Source organism: Camarhynchus parvulus, chromosome 20 (genome assembly GCF_901933205.1).
Source record: "Camarhynchus parvulus chromosome 20, STF_HiC, whole genome shotgun sequence".
NCBI classification, from domain to species: Eukaryota; Metazoa; Chordata; class Aves; order Passeriformes; family Thraupidae; genus Camarhynchus; species Camarhynchus parvulus.
The window spans coordinates 11,188,633-11,215,015 of NC_044590.1; the positions used below are offsets into that span (position 1 = coordinate 11,188,633).

At 42.6% G+C, this 26,383-nt stretch overlaps 1 protein-coding gene across 5 annotated transcripts in view; it reads right to left on the reverse strand.

Moving 5' to 3' along the window:
- PTPRT (protein tyrosine phosphatase receptor type T) overlaps positions 1-26,383 on the reverse strand; it is a 483,857-nt gene that overhangs the window by 164,846 nt on the left and 292,628 nt on the right. For all 5 annotated transcript variants that reach the window (XM_030963017.1, XM_030963016.1, XM_030963015.1 and 2 more), the window contains exons 8-9: positions 7,374-7,670; positions 5,577-5,686 (exon numbers count right to left, since the gene is read on the reverse strand). In XM_030963017.1, the coding sequence (XP_030818877.1) occupies positions 5,577-5,686; positions 7,374-7,670 (407 nt within the window). The remainder of the gene's footprint in view (positions 1-5,576; positions 5,687-7,373; positions 7,671-26,383) is intronic.

Consider the following 26,383-nt stretch of genomic DNA (forward strand, 5'->3'; position numbering starts at 1 on the left):
GGAGAAGAAATGGCATATTGGCAACTGGAGAGATGAAGAAGGGCAGACTGCAATTTTACATGGTAACTAAGAGGATCTGTAGCCTCTGAAGTGCAATTTAAACTCAAATCCATTGGGATTAGATGTACTGGGCTCCAAGCATCCCATTAAAGAGCTGAAATTGTGTATGAAAGTCCCTTGTATTATTATTCCTGGCATCAAAATAGAGATTTACAGCGTTTCAGAAACAGTAACTGACAAAATTAGCTAGTTAGAAGCTGCAAATACATCCTTATTTTTCCCCAAAACCACCAGGGATTTAACAATCCTAAAGATGAGGACATAAGTGATTACAGGACTGCATCTTACAATGTTTAAAAAGACAGTTTGCTGTTTCAACATTGCCCTTAGGCATGGCTCACTGAAAGAACTTCAGCAGTCTGGAAGCCATTTTTCCAGTCAAGAAGCTGAATATTTGGGATCCACCCTTTAAATGATGTTAGGATTGCAATATCCCTAAAAATGCCTTCCCCCAAGCAAGGGGACAAGTACTTCAGACAGCAGTGATAGGTGGGTTTCCCCTTTTTTCTTTTGTTTAAGGGTGAAATATTCTAAAAACTGACAATTCTGAGCAATAGAATACATACAAAAAATGTATTTACAAAGGCAAAAGCCAGCATCACTCACAGAGTGCACCTGAAAGCTCTCAGCTGCCCAAAACAGCAAAATGAAGATATAAATAAGTTTTGTTTACTAAAATTTTCTAGATGCAAGTTTGCACTAAACATACATCTTAGACAACCTCATTTCATCTAAAAGCAGAAGAATTTTAGTGCCAAAGCTGGTTCATGACCTTAAATTAGATTGCTTGCCCTTGCAGCCCAATGACAGTGTCTGTTTGATGGTAGTTTGACTTTACACACACTTAGGAAAAAATAAATTAAAAGGAATAAATCTTTGTTGCATGCCTTTGTACACAAAGGCTTTGAAGCTGAACTCCCACATGGTGTGAGGACAATGAGCAGAATTCGATTATTAGGGATTTTAAAGCAGAACAGCTTTTCAGGACTGGTTAAAAAAATGTAAAATAAAAATTTCAACAAGTCGTGATGCTTTCAGTCTGCCAGGAGACTGGTGGTGGGGCAGGATTACTGAGATGTTACTGAATTGTGCTACTCACAGGCTGCTCCCAGGGACAATAAGGACAGTATCAGTGTAACAGTGCCTCTTCCATGAGTGTCACATGCAGAACCATCTGCATGGAGCCTTTTACCCAAACCAAGGAACCAGCAAAGCCCAGCTCTGCTCTCTGCTGGGTTTCTGAGCACAGATTGGTCTGCCTGCCTCCTGTAGGTACCTACACACTTTGAAGCCACCTGGGGACCTGATAGAGACTTTAAGCTTTCCCTCTGTTGCTTCTAACAGCAGCTGTGCTTCTCCCTGGCCTTCCTGATGGACAGACAGACTGACACCTCCTGTCTCACCACAAACATGTGAGCTTTGCTGGTCTCCCCTGGTGCCTCAGGTTTAGCTTTATATTTTTCACATTCTGTGCTGCTTGAGTGTGTGGGTCTGGGCTTCATATGAGGGGATGGTGAGCTCTGTGCACAGAGCAGGGAGGCAAAACAATTCCTGCTCCAGCTGGGCACCAAGGACAAATGATCCAAATCTCAGCCCAAGAGCACAAACACCGTGGGCTGGAGAGAGAAAAACAAGCAGGGTGGGACTGCAGGGGCTGAAGCTGGAATGGGACAATTAACTCCAATATGCAAATGGAGCAGAACTGATCAAAGGGAGAGACCCCGGGAGCGCTCGTGCATTTTGGGGCCATTTTGGTTCATCTTGGGTGCAGCCCTGGCTGGGCTCTTGTGCTGCCCAAGGCGCATCCATGGAGGGATTTTAATAAATCCCTGCTTTATTCTTTAGCTCTGTCCAGCCTCTGTTCTAGGGCAGCCTTCCCAAGGCATCACCCCAGCACCCCAAAATGATCTGTTCCATCCTCCCTTTCTACCCAGCTGATATCCTCATCTTTGCAGCACTGATTAACTGATTTGTAATTCCCAGAGCTTTCCAAGCTGTCTTGAACAAGAGGTTTCTGCTCCCCAGAAAGAGACTGCAATTAGAGAAGGATCTAGAACTGCAATTACAAGGGATCTGAAAGGTCCCTCTGTTTAAAAATCCAGCTGTTTCTGTACCCAGTGAAACAATTAATTCTGCAACTGAACACAGAGGGGGTTAAGCCACTTTTAAATGCGACACTCTTGCTTTGTTAAAAGGCAGGAATAGCATTTGGAAGGAAAAATACCCATCAGAAGAGACTTGCAGAAGTCAAAAAGCTTCATTAAGGTCCTTCCATTCTGTTTAGGCTCTTTAGAAGCATGCAGTCATTATGAAATTAGTGCTTCTGGCTGCCAAAAGACTTGCTGAAGGTTGTGCTGCTGAATCCCAGCCCAGTTGGCACCCAAGCAGTGGATATGAAAACTGCAACAGCAATTTGGGTTATAGGGACATCTGGCAGGGAGCTGCAAGAATGATTAGGGACCTGAGAAGAAAATCAGTCCCAAAGGGAAACAAGTGGGATGTAAGTAGAACAGACAGCATGATTATTTTGAAGCATTTTAGAAGCTTATAACATTTTTTTTAAAGAGAATTAGAGGGAAAATACAATATCCAGATACAATGAATCAGATTGTGATGGTGATAGTGAGGAGGGAACTATTACTTAGGCGGAGAAGGTGGGGTTTTATTTGTTTTTATTAGGAGGGTTTGTACCCAGAGGGGTTTGAGAGACTCTCAGTAGCACAATTCTAATGTGTGAATTTAGCCAGCTACCTCCAGGTGTAATGCAGGACCTGACACCACTAACTCAAGTTCATAAAGTGATAATACTTAATAAATACTTTGCAGGCTTTTTTTTTTTTTTTTCTTTAATAAATGCTCACAGGCCTTTGTGGGTTTTTCTCCCTAACAACAGCAACACAATTGCAGAGCTTCCAGAGAGCTGCAAATTCACTGGAAGATCATTGAACCTCCCAGGATGGAGCAGAATTCCCAGTGACACCAGTGACAGTGTACAGGAATTGTGTGGGTTCCATCTGCATGGATCCTCATGTTCTAAACAGAGCAAACCACCCTGGGAGTGCCCTGGCTTGTGCAACTGCTCTCCTGTATTTTTATCTCCAGCTGGTGTGTCACAGACATCTTTCATGAAAAATCCCTTCTTTAGGATTTTTCCTCCTGAGAAGCTGAGAGGCCTCAGGAACAAAATGTAAACAATGATTATCTGCTGCTGTGGAGTGAAACAGGTGCATCTGTGATTGGCCCATGTTGGTTGTTTCTAATTAATGGCCAATCACAGTGAGCTAGTTCGTACAGAGAGTCCGAGCCACAAGCCTTTGTTATCATTCTTTCTTTTTCTATTCTTAGCTGGCCTTCTGATGAAATCCTTTCTTCTATTCTTTTAGTATAGTTTTAATATAATATATATCATAAAATAATAAATCAGCCTTCTGAAACATGGAGTCAGATCCTCGTCTCTTCCCTCATCCTAAGACCCCTGTGAACTTGTCTCGGGCTTCCATGGACAGTGAGAAGCTTCTGTAGGAATTTTCATCTGGAAGAAGGGATGGGAATGGACAACATTTTCATTGTGACAACCTCCAGGCACTCTGGTTCTCATGGTGTTTCTAGCAGTCAGATGTTCATCCTTTTGGAGGTGGGGGGGAGTAGGAAAAGGAGGAAGAGGGAAGAGTTTGAATTCACCTTGACTTCTCTTTGTCTCCAGCTGCCAAATATGCAGAGAGTCATTATCAGAAAAGAGAAATTTGTTTGTGCCTCCGCTGAGACTGGAGCAATGCTGTGACTTCAGGGGCGAAGGCACTGTCATGATGCATCACAACCCTGCAGGCATTAAAGCGTCTCAGGCAGCTGCTCTGCCAGAAAAGCTACTCACATTGCTGAAGTCCTTTCAACAAGCTGAGCCCAAGGCAAAATTTTAGTAAGAAACTGCTTCTTTAAAAATTAAAAGGAGTTATTTTTGCATCATTTGCATCATTTGACTTGGGTCATTTTAAGTATGTTCTGTTATACGTCACCTGTGTTGCCAGAAAAAAATGAACTTGTAACATTATATTCAGATTAATTCCTTTAAAACACACCCAGGTTTACTGCCTAATTCCTTATACAGACACTCTCAAAGACCACAAAATGATGATTGGTTCTATTTTAGCACTGACAGATGATTTACATCCTGCACACATTTCTGTAAGTGTCTCAACAGTGACCAACAATGACTCCAGACTTAGTCAAGGGCTTCAGCCTGGCTGCAATGACACTAAATTAGCAAGAGAAAGTTCAGTTCATCTGTTTAGTGTTGCTGTGTCAAACTCAGTCTGGCCTTTGTGAGCCAAATGATGACCTAAAAGTGAAGTTACAACAGAAAGTTTCACCCGTTGCTCATGCTGGATTGTAAGATCTCAGTGATGTTCGACCTGCTTCATTTTTCCCATGTGACTGTGACAGAGAGAGCCAGTGCTAGTAAGGACATCTGGGAGTGACACATCACAGGACATCCTGTCCCAAATGAGAGGCTGGATGGGAAGAGGAAAGAGGCAGAACCTCATTGGCAGTGGCAGAGCTGCTTCTTGCATCTGTGGCTTTTCTAAAGTGAGTTTGTACAAAAAGCACAAAAGAGAGAGTGAAATATTGGTTCTTGGCCCTCTGTGTCAGAAAATGCTGCACAAGCCACAGTGAGGGGTTTTATGTCACCATAAAAACAAAATTATTTTTACTTTCTCTAATCTTACAGAGGTAAATACTGAACCCATAAACTGACACACATTCAGCCAGTACTGGTGCACCACTTTCTGCTATTTAATCCAAGTGCCTTTGCCTTCTCTTGTAGGACTGTATTTCATTTCACATGATCTCCTAAAGAGTCCCTCCTCTTACATTCCTGTTCCACGTATTTGGGTGTACATGGCATCATGGAGAGTTTCACCAGGAGCACATGGCAGCAGTAACACTTCACAAGAAACACCATCTCTGATAAACCCTATAATCACTTTTAATTGTTTATTTCTTATCCAGCACAGGATGGTCAGTGATCACCCCATAACCTGCTCTGCTTTGTCATTAGAGAAATTGTTGGGATGGACAAATATTATCATTGCAACATTCAAAAAGAGATAAGAGTTGATGGTTGCATTCTGCTGATATTGCCAGGAAGTGCTGTGACAGGTGGAAGGCAAAGAGGAATCAGTTACAGTGTGTAGGTATAAAACCTAGCAGTGTTTTACCTCAAGAAAAAAAAGGAAAGCAAACAGACCTTGGAGCTACTGCAGAACTAAACAGGGCACCTGAGACATGGGGAAATGTGTGGCTCTCAATTTGCCACAAATATTGGAAAGAAATCTTTCTCTTTTTTGAACTGGGAAGTTTTTTCAGTGGTAGCAACAGACTATCTTGAAGATTCTTATCTATTTTAATCAGGCTTCTTTTAGCACCTGCTGAGATCTCTGAGAGCTCAGGATTGGCTTAAATACACATGAAAAGGGCCCTGTGGCACGTATTCCTTGTCAACAATCTGTTCTTCTCACCTCATAGAGTGTAATGATGCCATTTGTCTCATTTGGAGGCTTCCACTGAACGTAGATCTTCTCTTCAAAAGGTCCTCCTTGGATAGATTCCAAGGGAACGGGTCCAGGAACTGCAGGGGGAAAAGAACCCAGACAAACTGTGTTAAAAACTCCACCAGCTCCAGCTGCACACACATGAGACACCAAAAGGCCATCAGACAGGAAGCGGAGTGTTAAAAATAAATAAATAAAATTAAAAATTAAAATCCCTCAAGGCACTACCATTACCAAGCTACTATCAATGTGAAAGGCTTATTTTTCAACTTTTGGTTCAAATAACAATACCCTAATGTAACCAGTAAGTGACAAATAAAATCAGAATCCATGAAAATATGATGCTAATTTCAATATGATTTTATTCCAGAACAGCAGAGCAGCAGCAGGGAATTTAATTTGTCCTTCTCCACCCACACAATAGCAGAACTCTCCACCTAAACAGCCAGACTGCACCTTGGCATGGAGATGCTAAGGGGCTGCACACCTTTATCCATAGGAAAGATTGATTTGCTTAGTAAAGTAACAATGCAAGATTTATATTTCATTACAGCTACAAGGCCAGCTCAAAAAAATCCACCTACTCCAGCAAAATGTTAATGCCCTGGGAGATAACCAACTAAATGCACTCCCAAGCCTGTCTGATAAAAACCCTGCTCATTTTTCTGAAATATCTGCCATCCTTTTGTGTCTCCCCATGTGATATATGGGGCTGGAGGAGCCACTTTCAGCTGAAAGAAACTCAGGACAGCAGCTTGGACAGCCCAGGCAGAGGAATTTAGTCCTTGGTCTGAAATAGCTCCGGTGGGAAAATAGCACTTTGAAACTTTCCATCAATTCCTCTAGAAAACTGTTCTTTTATATCCACAACCATTCTTTTATACCCACAATTAATTTTGCTTCTGAGATCTCTATAAAATGTGATGTCCAGAAGATCACCTTTAAGAAAAGCTATACTCTGGAGAAGAAGGAACGATACATTTTTTTGGGGATGCCCTCTATTGTGTGAAGGCACAGCAAAAATCAATAAATACCAGGATTGCATTTGCCCATATGACAAAGGAAGCTGCTGGGTGGTTCAGAACACCAAGAATTAAACCTACAGCTCTTTAAGAGCCTCTCAGACTGGTGTCTGTCATGCCCAAGCACTTCAGGGACCTTCGCCCTTTCAAGAACACGGCTGTGAAATGGAAATAATTAAACCTACAAGTTTTACACTCAAAACAGACACACTGTCCAGAGAAGCTGCACCAGTCTTGTGGGACAGGGGGTTATGCTGTTATTTACAGCTTAAGGATGAGTCTTCCCTCCAAACCCAACCAACCAACCCCACTGTCACAGACATATTTTATGAAAATTCCTTTTGCCAGGATTCTTTCTCCTGAGAAGCTGGGAAGCTCCAGCTTCTCCATGTTTTGCTGCTTTGGAATGTGATTTGGAGAACTGTTTACCCAGCATGTGAGATTGTTTTTACTTGATGATCAATGACAGCCATCGGTGTCGAGGCTGTGGGCAGCCAAAAGTTTTTATTCTCATTCTTTTCCTTTCCTTGCTAGCTTTCTGATGAAATCCTTTCTTCTAGTCTTTTAGTATAGTTTTAATACATCATTTTCTTTTAATATATTATATATCATAAAATAATAAATCAGCCTTCTGAAACATGGAGTCAAGATTCTCATCTCTTCCCTCATCCTGGGACCCCTGTGAACACCATCACACTGGTGACCTCAAGTGAGTCTCACTGATTACCCCAGCACAACTCACCATCCTCCTCAGTCTGCACCACCAGCTCCTCGCTTTCCATTCTGCCCTCGGGGTTGGAGAGCGCCAACCTCAGCCTAATGGTCATGAAGGGCCGGAGCCCGCGCAGGGTGTAGTGGGAGGAAGTCTGGATGAGCTCCTCTGCCTCGAATTTCTGCTGGTTGAAGACGTACTGGTAGTGCACGGTGAGGTTGTAGCTGTGGCAGCGCGTCACGGCGTAGCCGAAGGGCTCCCACTGCAGCGTCAGCTGCCGCGAGCGGATGTCCACCACCTCCACGTTCTGCGGCCCGTGCACGGGGTCTGGGGAGCAGCAGGAGAAATACAAATGTTATAAATAAGAAGCTTGACTAGGCCAATGTTCAAGCAGCAATCAATTTATTAATTGATATGTTAAAGTATGAGCAATACAGCGCTGGCTACAGTGGGGGAAGTTTTCCCTCCAACTGCACACCCATAGTTGAGGCTCACAGGTATTTATAGGGGTACTCATCAGCTTTCTCAGCAGTTTCTATTCCAAATTTTTACGTCACAATTCTATACACTATTGTGATTTAGTTTTTCTCAGGATGTATCCCAAAAGGAGCATCCCCAGATGGTGGTGGTCCAGTTTCCAAAAGAAGAAAGACGAATCCCATCTGGTGAAGTCCAGCTCCCCAGATGTGGGTCCACCTTTTAATTATAAGCACTATAAATCTCATAGCAGTGATGTCCAGCTTCCCTTGGTTGAAACTATAAATCCTTGAGTTGATGTTCATCTTCCTTTCTCAAGCTGTTTTTCTCTGCTTTATTAAGGCATGAGATAAGCATATTTCCTTTATAAACATTCCAAAGCTATAGTTTCAAGGATACAAGCAATATTCTAAAATTATACTTCAAAAGGTTATTATTGCAGAACTCTTTAAGGCTTAACTACAAGCAAAGAGCAACATCCCTAATGTTTTAATTCAAATGATCCCAGATCACCTAACGTTAATTGCAAACAAAAGACAGGTTCAAAGGCCTTCTTCCATGCTTTACTTTCCTCAGTTATTATTAGAATTCACAACTGTCCCATGGTCAGTCTCCACACATATTGCAATCACAAATACACACATTGCCTGCATGTATCTGACACAAAATACAGCTTTGTATTTCACACAAACACAATTTGATGTTTAATCAAGGCAGCCATCCATTAAAACACTTCCTTCCATGTCCCAGCACTCTGCAGTTCTGGATGTTCTTGTCTGTACAATGTATAAAGTGGTTGGGAAATGAACACCGGATCCACAGTTGCATTCTGGCTCCTGAGTTTTGCCTGGAAATTTCCTGTCACGAGGCCCTGAACAGTGGTTATGTGAAAGATGCTATTCACTTCCAAAAATTTAGAAAGGTTTATTAAAACCTTATCAAAAATACAACAGAAGACTGAATAGAGAAAATATTGCAGCACTAGGAGCAAAGGATTTTCCCCACCATGTGCTCACCACAGAGATTTCGCCTTTTAACCCTTTAGCCCCTCCCAAAGTTCTGTCCATCAACTCCTTCTTCGCTGTCCAGTGGTGGAGTTCCCTTCCTTAAATCTTGACTGGAGGTCAGGTGTTGCCATAGTAATGAGCCAACCCTCCCAAATGTCCTGAACTCAGGCCACCCCTGATAACAACACATAACTATAAATGTATAAAACATCTCTTAACATCTCTACATGATATTTGCCTTTTAATTGTGAGAGTCAACCATCTCATTACTCATCTATCACAGTTGTACTCCTGATTCCTGTGAAATCTCACTGAGTCCAACAGCGGCAACTGGATTCTGTTGCAGTAAGGTAGAAAAATCATAAAGAAAGGGCTCAGAAAGTCAAGCCTACTCTCCTAGAATCAGTGGTTGGCTTTGTCAAGCTAACATTTTGCAAGTTCCCATGTGAAAGCAATCCTGGTGTGAGCTGTTCATTAACAGAACAATCTATTCCTGGGTGAAAAACAACCAGCACCTGTATAAACTGTTTTTACACTGTTAGAAAAATGAAAACTAACTCTCACAAACAACTTTCCCTGCACGTACGCAATGACAGTTTGAGTGACCAATCAATACAGGATAACAACTTGTTAATAACCAGTAAAGTAATTGGCAAGAAAGCTCCTGACCAATGGGAGTCACACACGAGGTCTGTAAAACTGGATAAAAAGGAGTTATGTGAATAAAGAATGGCTTTTTTCCACCATGAAGAAAATGGCATCCAGTGTGATTTATTGCCTTAGGATTCCATCAGGTAAGGGGTGTGGAAGTTGTGCTTTCTTCATTCTTACAAAGAAATAAATTAAAAATAATAGTAGCTGATGGCCTATTTGGCAGTACTTAGTGACCTTGGTGAGTCCAGTCCTAAGTGATGCAGACACACAAGAAATGGCCCCATGGGGAAGGAATGAATTCAGGTCTCTCAGCTTTGAATTCAGCTCCATGGCCCCTACACCCTCCTGCCACCTCCAAACCCACTCTGCTCACACTGAAGCCCCAGAGTGAAAGAATCAAGACCAAGGGATCAGCTGCTGGATTTCAAACATCCTGGGTATTCTGGCAATGAGGTTTACAAGCAGATCCTGCCACTCCTGGGTATGTTTTCTGAGTTATCTCAAGCTGGTGCCAATAAAATTTTAATTTCTGATCATCTCCATGCCTTGGTCCCATCAAAGTTTCTTTGCTCTTTATTATTCTTTCTACAGTATCTGGCTGAGGTAAACTTTGAATATTCATGTGGAGGAATCATTTTCACCTGCTGTTCCTTAATTTATTTTTAACAGCCTAACTCAAATGCTCTGACTAGACTCTGCCCTTTATATAAAATATAAATGCATGTGCCACTAGACATGTAGATATAAAGAATGAAGGATGACTGAGTAAAATCAGTGTTTGAGATAAGTCAGACCATAAAAATTCTACAGATGTCAGGGTTTGTTTATCTGACATTTCTCCAACTTGTATTTGCTCTTTTGCTCAATATATATCTGACCAAGGTAATCAGAAATTACATAATTTCACATAAAGTTTTTTAATTTATAGCACAATTCAGGGTTCTTCCTTCTTCTCATAGTCTCTCACGACTTCAACCTATGAAAAAAATGTTTTCATGGGAACAAAAAAGTTGGAAGGATTCCTGAATACCAGTCACACCTCTTTGAGAGATAATTAAAGTGTAAAAAACCCCTTCTAGTAATTCTTGAAAGTAAAGCACGCACCAGCCACCCTGACTTCAATCTACTCATGCATAAGCAGAAAATACATTTTAACAACCTGCACATTCTGTATTACTGCTAAAGATCCCCTAAGGACTGGCAGTGGGAAAGTATTTGCATCTTTTTATAGATATTCACATGCGCAGAAACTTTGGCAATGGGATGGATATTAAAAGACCACGGGTCTAAAGCTAACAAATGTTTGAGGTTTCCCTATAAATCATGTCAATTCCTCAGCATCCAGAAAACACCTCTTAAAAGTGAGTCCTTAACTCTGTGTGTCAAACAAAAAAGATTAATTTAGAAATTAGGAAATTTTTATGCATGAACATACACATATATACTTAGCATGAGGTGCTAAACATTCATTTTCTATAAATCCCTGAAATTTATGTTTCTGCAGATGAATTGTCCAGATAAATTAGGTCAACAAAAAAATGGTTCTCTGAAAATATTCAGCTTCTGAAACAGTACAGGTAATCATTCCAAGATGCATCCAAAGGAAAGAAAAGCAAATGCAGATATTTGCCCTGCTGAAGTCTGCATTACACCAAGCACTCAACTGCTGAGCCCAACTCAACATGGCTGAGATCAGGCAAAAACATATCACAGAAATGCAGTAAGGCAGCTGAAAATGGCAATTCACCACCATGGTAGTGTTATACCACCTCTCTTTTATTTTTTAAATTACAATTATTTGCCTCAAATCAGTCATGTTATAGAGTGAATCAGCAATTAGAGGGTGTTTGGTTAATGGATGTCAGATGTGCTGAGTGTACCTGTGAGTAAGGAACAACCTGATCATCACCTCGCCAAGTCATCTGCCCAAAGCTGGGTTAGGGAAGATTTCCTGCAGTTTTTAGCTTCCTTTCTCATCCTGTCCACATTTGCCCTTTCCTACCCCAAACTCTAAGTGCTAGAAGATTCTCATAACCAGCTTCTAATTCTGCTCAAAACTTTGCTGTAAATGCTGTAAGCTCCATCACACACACACAGTTTGAAACAGTCTTTGATTGAGTAACCAGCCTGTGAACCACAGATGAGTTTGGTTACAAAGCAAGAAGGCAAAATCCATAGTGCAGACTCCAGTACACTGCATTTTACCCAAGAACCAGGTCTCAAATGCCCATGCCCTGAGGTGCCCCTGCAAGTGTAGAGATAGACATCTGGTGGCTGGCTAGATCTTTAAGTAGAGGGAGAACAAGTAAGTAAAAGCTACTTAAATTTTTGTTTCAGAGAGGGAGAAACCAAACTGGAATTAAATCAACAAACAGAAGCTGGCCCTGGAAAGCTTTCTATTCTCTCCAGTTTCAATCTCCATTTTTTTCTGAATACTGAGGCTATACAATTTTGAAAATGCTTTCCTGTTGCCACACTGATTTCCTCCACAGCAGAAGCCATTGAAACCTCCTTTTCCAGGATGAGATTTTGTATTGTTGTTTTTAAAGGGCAGTGGTCCTACTGTCCTCTCTGTATAATCCTTTCTGTCCATTAGCTCTGTGAGTATTCAGTCTCAAAAGGTCTGTAGCTATTCCTGGGACCTGTCTAACATCACCTTTTTCAGAATGTTTTCTTCCAAAAGATAAGGAAAATTTATAATTCATGTAGAATTCTCTGGTAGTGCTGATATATAAAACTGGACAAATGTCTCCATTTCTGTATTCTTGGAATGATAGCTTCCAAATAATGCAAAAAAATATCTGAAAAGTAGTAACTTTGCACTTGGCTAGTGGAATAAAAGTTGCTAATAAATATTTCAGCTTCAACTGTACATAGATACCCACCAAAGCAAGATAGAAACAGACCAGCCCAATTTGAATACTTAGGAGATCAGATATTGGTGTAAACTATGTACCCTGAAGTAAAATTTTCTACGTGTCCTAAGAACTCGGAGAAAAAAAAAAGGAAATTCTTAAGACGCTTAAACAATGAAACAGCTGCCACAGATCTGAAACGAGTCTTGAACCCACGCAAGGAAAATTGCAGTCTCTGGGATTTCACTGTGCAAATGCTGTATTTTTATTTCAGCCTGGTTGAACCATTAATTACATTTGGAACGTTCACATCAAAGTCAAGGACTGAACAGTGTTTTTTAATACATCATCACCCACTGATGCTTTGCTACCTTTCATTACTCTGGTGGGCTGCAGCAAACACTCAGCAGCCAGGAGGCTTTCTGGAATCCTTGGGGTGTGCAAGTCTGGAGGGGTCTGGAGCTCGAGTCCTATGAGGAGTGACTGAGAGAGCTGGAAAGTGCTCAGCCTGGAGAAAAGGAGGCTCAAGGGGGACCTTGTGGCTCTGCACAACTCCTGACAGGAGGGGACAGCCAGAGGGGTCGGGCTGTGCTCCAGGGAACAGGGACAGGAGGAGAGGGAACGGCCTCAAGGTGCACCAGGGGATGTTAAGATTGGATATGAGGAAAAATTCTTCACCGAAGGGATGGCCAGGTGTTGGAACAGACTGCCCAGGGAGCTTGTAGAGTCACAGCCACTGGAGGGATTTAAACCACAGGTAAGTGTAGAGCACCTGGGGACATGGTTTAATAGGGGGCTTGGCAGTGCTGGGCCAGCACTTGGACTTGATCGTAAAGGGTTTTCCTGTCACAGACATCTTTTATGAAAAATCTCTTCTTTAAGATTTTTCCTCCTGAGAAGCTGAGAGGCCTCAGGAACAAAATATAAACATTGATTATCTGCTGCTGTGGAATGCAACAGGTGGATCTGTGATTGGCCTATGTTGCTTGTTTCTAATTAATGGCCAATCACAGCCCAGCTGACTTGGACTCTGTCTGAGCCACAAACCTTTGTTATTCATTCTTTCTTTTTCTATTCTTAGCTAGCCTTCTGATGAAATCCTTTCTTCTATTCTTTTAGTATAGTTTTAATATAATATATATCATAAAATAATAAATCAAACCTTCTGAAACATGGAGTCAGATCCTCGTCTCTTCCCTCATCCTCGGACCCCTGTGAACACAGTCACAGGTTTTCCAACCTAAATGATTTGATGATTGTGGTGGCCTGAATGAAACAAACTCTCCAGTGATCCTTCAGTGTGTTCTCAGTCCATTGTTGAGCAAACAATTTCCAGAGACTGCTCTTCCTGCATCAGAATTTCACAGAAAAGCTGACTTTTAAGGCCAGTTTTACTCATTTCTTATTGAGTGTCACAGAGCTCATTTTGTTCTCAGCCCTCCTCTCTCTAAAGGTGATGCACAGAAGAGAAAAGGGTGGTTTAGATTATCAATAACAATTGTCAGAGCTCTGTAACCCTCCACCAGGGGAAGAACAGAGAGGCAAGGAAGCTGTGGGGGGACACTGGGGTTTGAACACAGAGCTCAAATCGAGCAGGGAAGTTAAACACAGACAATCAGCTGCTGCCCCAGGGTTAAGTACCTGCTGCAGGAGCCTAATTGCAAGAAATTGCTCCTGTCAGTAAAGACAGGACAGCGAGTGGAGACGTCCCTCCTCATCTGGAGCCCTGTGCCCATGTCCCATGACCCTGTGGAGAGCAGCAGGCAGAGTTTATTAGCAGTGCACTGATTAAATTCTGTTTCCCAGCGGCAGGTTACAGAGACTGAGAATGCACAAAGGGAAGAAAAAGGAGTGTGCCACGAGCAGCAGCTTTGTGTGAGTCCTGAACTGATACTTTCAGATACAGAAATAGAGAAAACAGGTATAACTGTGAATTCTGTCTTCTCCTCATCACCCCAACCAGCATAGGCCATCCAGAATCTGGGCACCCCAGTAAAGTCCCCAGCCCTTCCTCTAGGCAGACTGGGAGAAGATAAGGAGAAAATTGGGTGCCCTGGGAGCTGGTAATGCCACCAAAACCTGTGTTCTCCCAAATACCAGCACAGTACAGCCTCCCTGTGTAGCCCAGGGAAAATTTAAATTCATTTTTATTTACAAAATATAAATTTGGCATCATCACAAAGTGAAGTGCACAGAATATTTCACTCCCACAATAAATTGAAACGGTGGCCATTTTTCAAGCAACAGCAACAAAACTCATAATCACAGAATCTCTGAAAGGCTTGGGTTGGCAGGGACCTTGAGGATAATCTCATTTCAACACCCCTGTCATGAGCAGGGACACCTTCTTCTGGAGCAAGGTGCTGCAAGCCCCACCCAGCCTGGTGTGCAGTCAGCAGTTAGAAGGTTTCCTTTGTGTCTTTCAAAGACAATGTTATTGGTCTATGGATGGAAAACCAAACTGAAATGTGTCCAACAATGATTTATTCAAGGTGTTAGATAAAAGCTGAAGCCTTCTCTCTCTCCCCTTTATTCCCCATCCCTCCCTTAATTTCCACAGGATGAAACAAATCTAGGGAAACACGTTTGCTATCAAAAAATGCAGCAAAGCAAACAGAGCAAAAATAATCCAGAGGTTACCTTAAACGCAAAATTCACTGGAGTGTGGTGGCTCAGGATAAACCCAGCCCCTCCACAGTATGTGCTGCTCATCCTGCCAGAGGAATTGTGCCACAAACACCTTCCCCAGCCTTGTCCCAGGCACAGCCACCTCTGAGTGATGGACAACCCTGTCCATGCCTTGAGAGCAACGTGTCCCTCTGTGACAGCTCCTCTGCTGAGCCCTCAGCTGCTGCTGCCCAGCACATTTCAATGCCTCTGAGCCAAAATGTGGCATAAATACCTCTGCAGACATGACAGATGAAAGCACTGATTCAACAGAGATCACCAGTCGTGCAGTGCTGTGAAAGTGTTTTGGCTTCGCCCTTCTCTGAGGAAAGAACATCTCCCTAATATTTGGATCTAAATTTGCTTTCTTTTAAACCACTTCAGATAGCGTCACTGGTCCAAAGGCAGTGCAGACAGAGCTGAAAGTAGGCAATTATACAGAAAGGGGTGTTCTGAAAGACTTGCAACAGAGAAAAGAGAAGAAAGGAGTGAGACTGACACAATAAAATCACCAGAGAACAAACAATCTGTTTGTGAGGCCTTCAATCACTACAGCCCAAACCATGTACAAAGAAATAGGTGTCATTACAGCTGATAAACTAAACCAGACTATTTTAGGGCATTCTCTGAGCAATAAAGAAAAGGAATTCTGCCACACTATTTTAAAATAAATAGGAAATAAGTTAGATAATGGAGTATGTGGTTAGGCAAGCCAGGGACTGAGCTCTCCCCACAACTGACATAATTTTAATTCAGTTAGCTGCAAATCCTCTTCATTTTTTTTATTGATCTGGTTTAGTTTCAGTTGCAAATTTTAGTTGAAAAACACTAAAGATTTGAAAATATCTATAATAAAGTAAAATATTTGATACATTACAAATCCCATAAAACATCCTCTAATCTCAGACTTCTACTTTGTTAAGCAGAACCAAACAAAACAAATTTAAAACAACCCCAACACCTTTAAATGGATCCCAGATCTATCTGGACCCCTCCATTTGTTACAAAATGTGCCTGTCACACTCCCAGACCAAATCCAGGGGCTGGCCAAGGGCACAGGGAAAGCAGAGGCTGTGCAGAGCAGGACCTGAGCTGCCAGCACAGCCTTCCCAGCACTGCTGCAGCCAGAGCTGAGCTGCCAAAGCTCCACTTGTAAACAACTTCAAGATAATTAAGCATTGCTTTTTTTTAAAAAAAAGGTTTATTAGCATCTATTTAAAGGAAATTTTTTTTCATTATATTATGAAATGGCAAAATGAGAGCTTGCTTTCTTTTATACCCCAAACCTGTTGTGCCCTAACACACTTAAAAAATAACAATTTAAAAGAACAATAAAGGGTAATTACTGATTTTATTAAAAATATCTATCATGGATACACATAGTGGTGGCATTCCATGACTGGGAACAAAATGTACATTACTGAGCATTTTGATGATTAAATACAACAGCTTAATTAAATATGCTAATGAAAGTGAGATTAGAAAGCAGGTAAGCCACTGTTTTTTTGCCAACCAAAAGTAAAAAAGCAGATTTTACAAATTTATTTCATTATGCATCAATAAAATATTTATTTTAACTGTTTGCTATACTAACACATACATGCATTTATTTTTATTATCTCTTCCTCTGTGTGCTTTGCTGTTATCCTCAAATGGACCAAGTGGAGGAGACTCAGAGTAACATAGAAGCTAGATGCTGACAAAACATAAATTATCTCTATAAAATAAATAAGGTAATCAAAATAGTGAGTAAAAGAGAAGCTTCCTCTACACAGGCTGTTCAATTATTCTGAGAAGAAGAAAGAAGCACTCTTTTTAAAGACGTGTTTTCTCCCGTCCATCCCTTTGTGCTCTCCAGGCCCCAGAGCCACGGGCAGGGCCTGAGCCCAGGCCAGTCTGTCCCTGTCTGTCCCTGTCTCTCTGTCCCTGTCTGTCCCTGTGTGTCTGTCCCTGTCGGTCCCTGTGTGTCTGTCCCAGTCTGTCCCTGTCAGTCTGTCCCTGTCTGTCCCTGTCTAACCCTGTGTTCCCAGGCCCAGCCATGGCCCCAGAGCCCCGGGCAGGGCTGAGCCCAGCCCAGTCTGTCTCTGTCTGTCCCAGTCTGTCCCTGTTTGTCTATCCCTGTGTGTCTGTCCCTGTCTGTCTGTCCCAGTCTGTCCCTGTCTGTCTGTCCCTGTCTGTCCCTGTCCATCCCCGTGTTCCCCAGGCGCAGCCATGGCCCCAGAGCCCCGGGCAGGGCTGAGCCCAGCCCAGTCTGTCCCTGTCTGTCCCTGTTTGTCTATCCCTGTGTGTCTGTCCCTGTGTGTCTGTCCCTGTCTGTCTGTCCCAGTCTGTCCCTGTCTGTCTGTCCCTGTCTGTCCCTGTCCATCCCCGTGTTCCCAGGCCCAGCCATGGCCCCAGAGCCCCGGGCAGGGCTGAGCCCAGCCCAGTCTGTCCCTGTCTGTCCCTGTTTGTCTATCCCTGTGTGTCTGTCCCTGTGTGTCTGTCCCTGTCTGTCTGTCCCAGTCTGTCCCTGTCAGTCTGTCCCTGTCTGTCCCTGTCTAACCCTGTGTTCCCAGGCCCAGCCATGGCCCCAGAGCCCCGGGCAGGGCTGAGCCCAGCCCAGTCTGTCTCTGTCTGTCCCAGTCTGTCCCTGTCTGTCTGTCCCTGTCTGTCCCTGTCTGTCTGTCCCAGTCTGTCCCTGTCTGTCTGTCCCTGTCCATCCCCGTGTCCCCAGGCCCAGCCATGGCCCCAGAGCCCCGGGCAGGGCTGAGCCCAGCAATTCCCCTGCCCCGAGGCAGAGCTGCTGCCCTGGGCAGAGCCCAGAGGGGCTCTGGGGGCTCCTCCCTGGGATATCCCAGAGCCACACGGACTCTGCTGTGCCCTGGGCTCTGGGATGGCCCTGCCTGAGCAGGGAGTGCCACCAGATGAGCCCACCATGGTCCCTTCCAACCTGACCCATCCTGGGGTTTATTAACGAATGCATATAAAAAGTTCAGAAGAATAAATCATAATAGATTTTTTAAAAATTCCAAAATTACTGGAAAGCACTGAGGAGTAAAGGAATACAAAGGATGAAAAATTCCTCTGCACATCACAGACAAGGTAGGAAAACACTCATGCCTAACAGCAGCCTGCATTCTCACTGTGTCTAATGGAAGCACTAGCCCTTGGCTTTCATTTACTTCCCAAAAGAACACAAAAATAAAAATACACTGCCAAGCTTTCAACACTCAATTAAGATTTAGGATGTCACTCAAAGGAGGCAAAAAGCTGTTTTTGTCTGGTGATACTCAGTGAGTAGATCTGCCTCATTCATTGTTTATGTTCCCAATCAGGCCACACTATCTGTATTAAAGAGAACAAGGCACTGAATGGAAATCACAGCCTGGGGAAGTGTGAGGTACCAGTGTGCTCATCAAAATAAATTCTCCTGTGAGAGCAGTTTATTGATTTGTGTATTTGACTCTCTTTGGGATTATTGTTCAATTACTTTTATCCTCTGAGATGAAAGCAGCTGAATGTAACATCAAAAGCAGATAAAAAGTCGCATGTTTCAAATTTTCTTTCAAATCTCCATAACATCCATTACAGATACGATTTTCAAGAGGGTCCTCTGAGAGGGTAACTCCATCAGACATACAGCTCTCATCTGTATTTCTCCTAATTATTCCGGCTGAAACATATTCCCTGTAAAACACATTATTTATCCTTGAGAAGTGACAGTCTGCAGAAACTGTCTCCTCTTTATCAGGTGAGCTGCTTGCTAATTTTTGATATGATTAGTGATTTATCAGCACTTAAAATTGCAAACACACAATTTCCACCTCTAGCCCTGCTGAGGGTAAAACATGGTGGTGGTGGTGGTGAAGAGATGGTGAAAGTCTCATTTTGCTGGTTTGCATTCACTCCTCACTACAGGTTTTTCATGCTCTGCTTGCAAGAAAAAAACCCAAAAAACAAATAAACAGAAAAAAAACCCAAAACAAAAACAAACAAAAAACCAAACCACTCAAAGAAAAAAGCCCATAACAAAACAAGACAAAATTTAAAAAAATTAAAAATATAAACAAAGATATTTTTGATAGTCAACCCTCTGTTTTCACTTTGGGACATGGGCTCACATAATTTTAGTTTGCTGCACATCACAAGTAGTGCAGCATCTGGAATCAGGCTATTCCTCCCCTTCTGAGAGGCAGGTGTAGGCAGCAGTTGCCTGATGCTCCTCTCATTCACAAGGTGAGCTTTGCTCTGCAGTCACCAGGCAAAACAGTTCCCCAAACATGAAAAGGCACACTGCTGCAAGCTGAGAATGCCAGCAGGGTAATTTTATAATGTATAAATAGCAAAATTTATAAATTATATAAATGTATAAATGATAAACTGGGATAATGGTTCCTGTGCTCTGTGTGGCAGGGACATTTAGACCACAGTTCAGCACAGCCCTCAGTCTAAAAAATCATCAGAATTTACCTCAGTCAGCCCCTGCCCCACTACCAGCATGAACATGAGCTTTGTTATAGCTCAACACAAAGTAAAACGATGTATTTAAAGACATAATTGCACTCCCAGCTTGCATTTTTGACCAGCTGCTGTTTATTGAGCTCTAAGAGGAACTATCCTGACACGAACAGGTCAGGGGGGCAATCCAGCTGCTCTCTGCACTCTGAGGGCAGCCCTGCACTCTTCCTGCACAGATGTGAGCAAGGCTGGGCTTTGAACTCCCAGGGACATCAGGGTTAGCCAGAGATGGGACCAGAAAGCCACTCTGAGAGGGGACCAGAAAGCCACTCTGAGATGGACCAGAAACCACACTGAGATGGACCAGAAAGCCATTCTGAGATGGACCAGAAACCACACTGAGATGGACCAGAAAGCCATTCTGAGATGGAACAGAAAGGCACTCTGAGATGGACCAGAAACCACACTGAGATGGGACCAGAAAGGCACTCTGAGATGGACCAGAAAGGCAAACTGAGATGGACCAGAAAGGCACTCTGAGATGGGAACAGAAAGCCACTCTGAGATGGACCAGAAAGCCACTCTGAGATGGACCAGAAAGCCACCAGGCAGAGATGGAGCACAGGAGTTCCAGCCCATTGCAGCTGGATCTTTACTGCATTTGAGCCATTCATCTGCTCTGGAATTTTGTCTTTTGTCACAGAGTGTTGTAAAAATCTTTGCAAAGCTGTTTCCAACCAGCCTGTAAAGCACATTGGTTTTCTTTCAGTGATGCAATTACAAGGGGAAGGCAGTCATGAATATTAGTGAACTTTGAAATATTGTTTCTAGGGGCAATAGATTTTACCCAAAGGGATATTAGTGCTCCACCTCAACATTACAAAAAAATCACTTTAAAACTTACAGCAACACATTTCAGGTCCATTACCATGCCTTTTCAAATGTCATGCCTTGAATGTGACAATCAAATTCCTGAATCAATCAGCCAAATGGAATTATTTCACTCAGAAATTATGTGGAGAGAAAGTAGCAAAAAGCAGTAAAAATGTAGAATAACTTTATGCTGTAACTTAAGCAACTGAACAGGCTTCTTGGTGAAATAAGGAGCAACACACTCTGTGTGCCTGCTTTACAGGATGATGAACTGCAGAACACACTGAGGATTTTTTTCTGTAGTAGAACAAGGTTTGGGGTTTTAATTTGTGATCTGTTCCATGAGTAGTGCCTGGGAATTTGCAGGGAACACCAGGTGCCCGGGCACAGCTCACTAGCTGGGTACCACCACACACAAAGGGCAAATCCAGATGTGCCAGCTGCAGTGTGTCTGCAGGCTTAGCCTGCATCTCCATTTGTGCTGCTGTGCTCTTCCTCAGCTAAGTTTTCCAATATCTTCACGAATCCACATGGAAAACAGGCCAAGCCCTGCTACTCCAGTCAGAAATCCTGCTCTGGAGCATCCTTGTACACCAGTTGAACTCACATCAATGGCACAGCATATTCTGCGCTCTGCACTGAAGAAAATTCAAATTTTGGAAGCCTTTCTGTCCTGCTGACATCCCATTGTTCCAACAAGGTGTATTTAACATATTTAACATATTCAACATAGTCACCAGATGGATGGCACTGGTGGCTTTCAGGCACAAGAGTGACTAAATTCAGCAAATCTCACTGCCTTTCATCTCTGCTCAGGTGTTCATGTTCATGCCTTCTGTTTGTTTTACCCTCCAGCACTTCCAGACAGGAAAGATTTTTTTCCTGGAGCCACAGAATACTGGTGGTACTTTCCATGTGGAAGACAGGCAGTGTATAAGATCAATCAAGAATCATAAATTTCATTTTTTCCCCCAATGGTCTCACAATTTCAGCTGGGTGAGAGGTAATTAATCCACATCAGCCAGTGCTGGTGCAGCACCTTGTCCAAAAGCAAACATGATATAATCCAGTGATCAGATCCTTCAGGGAAAATGGCTGATGGATGGAGAAAGAGCTGTCTGCCTTTATTTTCTTATTTCCATTGGAAAATGAAGGTCAAATAACCTCCAGTAAGGTATAAAAATAAACTCTTGTATTTCCAAATGCCAGCAAAAAATAATTTTCTAAGTGTAGCTAAAAAAAGTCTCTTTAGTTTTCAAAGTCAACCTAAGTAGTTGTATGAAAAGAAGATTTTGTGTAATAATGGGCAGCAATATGAGGCAATGAGACTTGATAGTGTCAGAGAGAGTTCCCAGTTGCATGAATTGACATGCAAATGTTAAAAAAAAACCTGAGAAAACAGCTAGAAGTAAGTTCCAATTCATAGCAGGTGCATCAGGCACAGCTCAGACATTCTAAGTTCTGATGAACTTTTTTCTGGCTTCTTGTTGCACATTAGAACCCTCCATTTTTTATGTTTGCAGTGATCTGTGATACTGCAGGAGGAAAGCCAGAGGCTCCCATCCCCAAATATACCAGACAGGAAACCATGGGACCCAAGATGCTCATTTTAAATGAGAACCAAAATTTATATATTTGGCTCAAAATATGACCTTTGTCATTACAATGACACAGAAGAGATTCATGTTAAATAACCATCCTGAGCATCAACTAGTTGGAAATTAAAACAAAACAGAAAGAGTGGTTCTTTCTCACATTGGGACTATGATGGGATGACAGAGTGCTGCCTGGGCATGATAAAGATGATCCCAGGAATGTGTATTTAACTGGACACATTAGAGTTAATTAAGGAGTTAAAAATCCTGAGAACAGTTCTAAGTTATAGATTGCCCACAGAGCACAAATCTCTTTATACACTCCCATAGCAACTCCTGCCCAAGTTAATGTTATTATACAGGGAGCAGCATAAGGAGATTTCTGTACCAACTCAGAGCTCTTTAATTTCAATTTTTGTCAAAGGTATTATCGCAACAAGACTTGCAGTTGGCTTAGATAAATTCATCAGAGTCAGTTTGAATAAGCCATGCCCTCACAGGCTGCCTCATCAGGGAATGTGACCAAGCTACAGAGAGCAAAACAACAACACTGGCACCATGCAGGGTCTCCCATGTGACTGAATTCCTTCAAACCATCGATGTTAGGGGCTACAGATCAATAAATAATAATACTGGAGCACCCCTAGTGCTGACCCCACAAACAAGGGGGACCCTATGTTAGATGTGGTACAAGAAATGTTGTTGTAGAATCTTAGAATCACAGAATCACTGAGGTTGGAAAAGCCCTTTAAGATCATTGAGCCCAAGTGTTGACTCAGCATGGCCAAGCCCACCACTAAAAGTGCCACATCTAAGTTCAGGTCCATGCAGAATTCCAAGCTTTAGAGGGCCTGACATCCCAGCAGTTTAGTCTCAGAATGTGTGGAATCCTGTTTTACAAGCCCCTGCATAAATATATCAATTAACATTACTGTTTAATCCATTTATATCTAAAGCAAAGGGGCACAAAAATGTAGCACTGGAACCACAACAGACTTTGGGGATAATTTGGTGAAACTACAAAGCCACGCAGAGTTTCCCCAGTATCAAAGCAAACACACACCTGATCACTTACTAAAAGGGGTCCCTTCCTTTCTGTTCCTTCCTAAAGGAAGATTTTAATCTCCAGGAATGAGGGTGCAAAGCAATGTGCTTATCACCTCTCCAGTCTGCTTTATTCTTATACCAGCCTAGCTCCCAAATGCAGGGACTGTGCATCCTTAGCAGTGCAGCCACTGAAACTCCATAAATGCTGCAAATGGCACTGAATAAATTCATTAAATACAGGGATGTTTTTCTTCCTGTTGGATCCCATTCTCCTTTGGGATATGCTTCCAACAGGCAGTTTAAAGCTAGCTTGAGCATGTCTTCACAAACAGGAGGCAATAACATCCAACAGCTAAAAACCAGACTGTACTCTGTGTGTGCAGTCCATCAGCCAGAAAATAAGGAAGGTAAGAAGAAAGAAGAAACAGAAACTAAGAACCAGAAATTTTCAGCTACAGGGGTAATACTCTTGTGAGGATAATCCTCCTGTCCAGGATGTGACAAATCCAACTTGCTAGGAGATGGCTTTGAGACATAAAATAAAGCTGCATTCAGCTGCACTGGACAGCACATGTCTGGTGTTTCTATTATAAGCACAAATTAATACCCAGGTAGAAATAACCCTAAATCAGACTTATTTAGTTCATCAGCTGAAATGCCAGCCTTCACATAAGAATGCATTTTTGGCATTTCCAATCTTACACTTTGTGATAAAAAGCCAGACTTGTCATTAATCCTGGAAGGCTGATGGGGCAGGGAGGGAAGCTGAGAGTGGAGCTTGCATCCAAGTGCTCAATGTCTCCTCTGCCAGCACAAGGGGGGATGTTCTGCCCAGCACAGGGATATTCCTGGCCAGCTCAGGTGCTGGGAAGGAGAAGGAGCACTCTGTGAGCACTGCATCCAGCTCAGAGGCTCCCAGCACAAGGAAGACTTGAGCCTCTTGTAACAAGTCCAGATGAGGCCACAGAGGTGCTCCAAGGACTGGAGCCAGGCTGGGAGACCCAGAAGTGTTCACCTGGAGAAGAGAAGGCTCCAGGGAGACCTCAGAGCCCCTGCCAGTGCCTGAAGAAATGAGGATGAGGGTGCAGAGGCCCTGGCACAGGTGCCCAGAGCACCTGTGGCTGCCCCTGGATCCCTGGCAGTGCCCAAGGCCAGTTGGACAGGGCTTGGAGCAACCTGGGATAGTGGAAGGTGTCCCTGCCATGGCAGGGGTGGCACTGGATGAGTTTTAAGGTCCCTTCCAACCCAAACCATTCCATGATTCTGTGTCTGATGATAGAAACCTGTGGATGTGCAGTGAGATCCAGCAGGGAGATTATTATTAAGAACAATTAAATATTAAGAGCAGTTTGGTGTTGGTTTGTATCGAGTCACTTTCTGAGTAGACAATTAATCCAGCTACATTTAAACAATAATAATTAAAAAAAAAAGAGACTGCTGCACTTAAAGATTTATTCATGGACTGAGAAAACAGCTTGGATTTCAATAAGACTTTAAAAAACGTCTGCTGGGGGGTATTAACCAGACTGCTGTAATCCTGACACTGCTGCATGTTCAGATTACACTGAGAGCCCTGGCTGGGTTAGCAGCTACACTTTTTATAGGCTTGACAATGTGTCTGAAGAGCTGTTTTATTTGTATTTTCTCCCACATAATGCCTCTATTAAAATCCTTTAAGGGTCTTTTCTTAGTGTCAGGCTGATCAGATAAAAATGGTCTTAAAGGAGTGCTGACCCTGCCCCTCCCACTGTGCTCTGCTGGTACTTCCCTCAGGCATAAAATTGTTTTGCTTTATTTAGTTTAAGCTAAAATGCAAGCACATCCTGGAAAAGGGCAATTACTGGGCTAAATGCAAGGCATTGATTTTGTTCAGAGCAAACTCTTATCTGTCCTCCACTACCCCAACAAGTGTCTCTAGCATTTGGAAATGCACATTTGTTCAAATATGTACATTCCCATAAGAGCTAACCATCCATGGCCTTAATGGCACTGCACTGCTGACTTCAACACCCCGGTGGAGGGAGGACATGAGCATGAAATTAGAATTAAACAGCTGGTCATAAATTCTATCCAGACCCTTCATAAGCACGTGTTGCTGGAGTGCATTGCAGCCATAGTTCAGCTGCAGGAATTTCAATATCTCTTAGTCTGGTTAAGGTAATAATTGGGGAAAGGAACCAGTTGGCATCTCTGTCTTTTCTTCCCCCAGCTCAATTTCCAACTACATTCCTGAGGACTTTCCATTTGCTTAACCTTACCATTATTATGGTTGTGGAATATTCTACATTGCTCTAAGTAATTTTCCAGCCTTAGAAATCAGAAATTTTGGGATTGTTGTTACTGGGTTTTCATTATCATTGTTGTTTCTCCTGATATTATTGCTATTGTTTTCTGTCAATAGGAAATGGTGTAGAGAGCAAATCCCTCCAGATGGCCAGGGAATCAGATCATCCCCATCATACAGAGATTCCTTGTGAGTATCCACAGCTGGTGACAAAAGGAGTGGCTGCTACTCCTGAATCCTGAGAAAAATGGACAATCCTCACAGAATGGTTCCGAGTGCCTTCACTCTAACCAGACCCATTGCACTTTGCAGCTGTGATGCTCTTGAATTTTAAATTTCACAGGAGATTTTCTGAAGATGAGAAGGGAAGAGAAAATGCTTATATCTGTAAATCTTGAGTGGAACTGAATGGATACCACTTGGAAATCCAGGATATTTCTAATCTTCCTCTCAGGATAAGTTATAACCACCTAGGGAGCAAATGCTAACACATCTCTGGTAGGAATATTGTTATTTTAATAGCCAAGCAGTAATTATTTTTTCTCTGCCCTTCTTTCTTGCCCTTTACTCTGAACAGGAGGAAATCATTAACAGCTGGAAAACAACCAACTATCCAACTGACTTTTTCAGCGCTTGTTGTAGGTAGGAATATTAGAGGAAAATGAGGTTAGGAATAAGGTATGCTCTTTATATAAATTCAGTGGCATAGTAAATGAAAAAAAAAATGTGTGTCTCACCACAAATGCTGTTACAACTTGCAGACCTGTGGTGCCAAGCTGTGGTAATAGTTATTGGAATGTTTCAGTAACCTATTAACAGACCTTTTCTTAAAACTCTTAGCTTTCTTTAACACACTTCCAGCAAATGGATTTCCAATAAGCATCTAACTCCTTTCTCTTCTTTCCATTTCCAAATAAACTCTTTCAGGGCACAGTGGTGTGTTTGTGTGGAAATGGCTTTGCTGAGAAATTGAAAGGTAGGAAGGATCTGGATCAGTTCCCTGCATGAGCTTTGCAATATCCCTGAAAAGTGTCATGATCTGTATTTGGTGCCCAGAGCATTGCTTAAGCTACTGAGGAGAAAACTAATCTCTTGCACTTTCATTGGCAGCACTGTCTCATAGAGTGATCCTAATGGGGTGGAA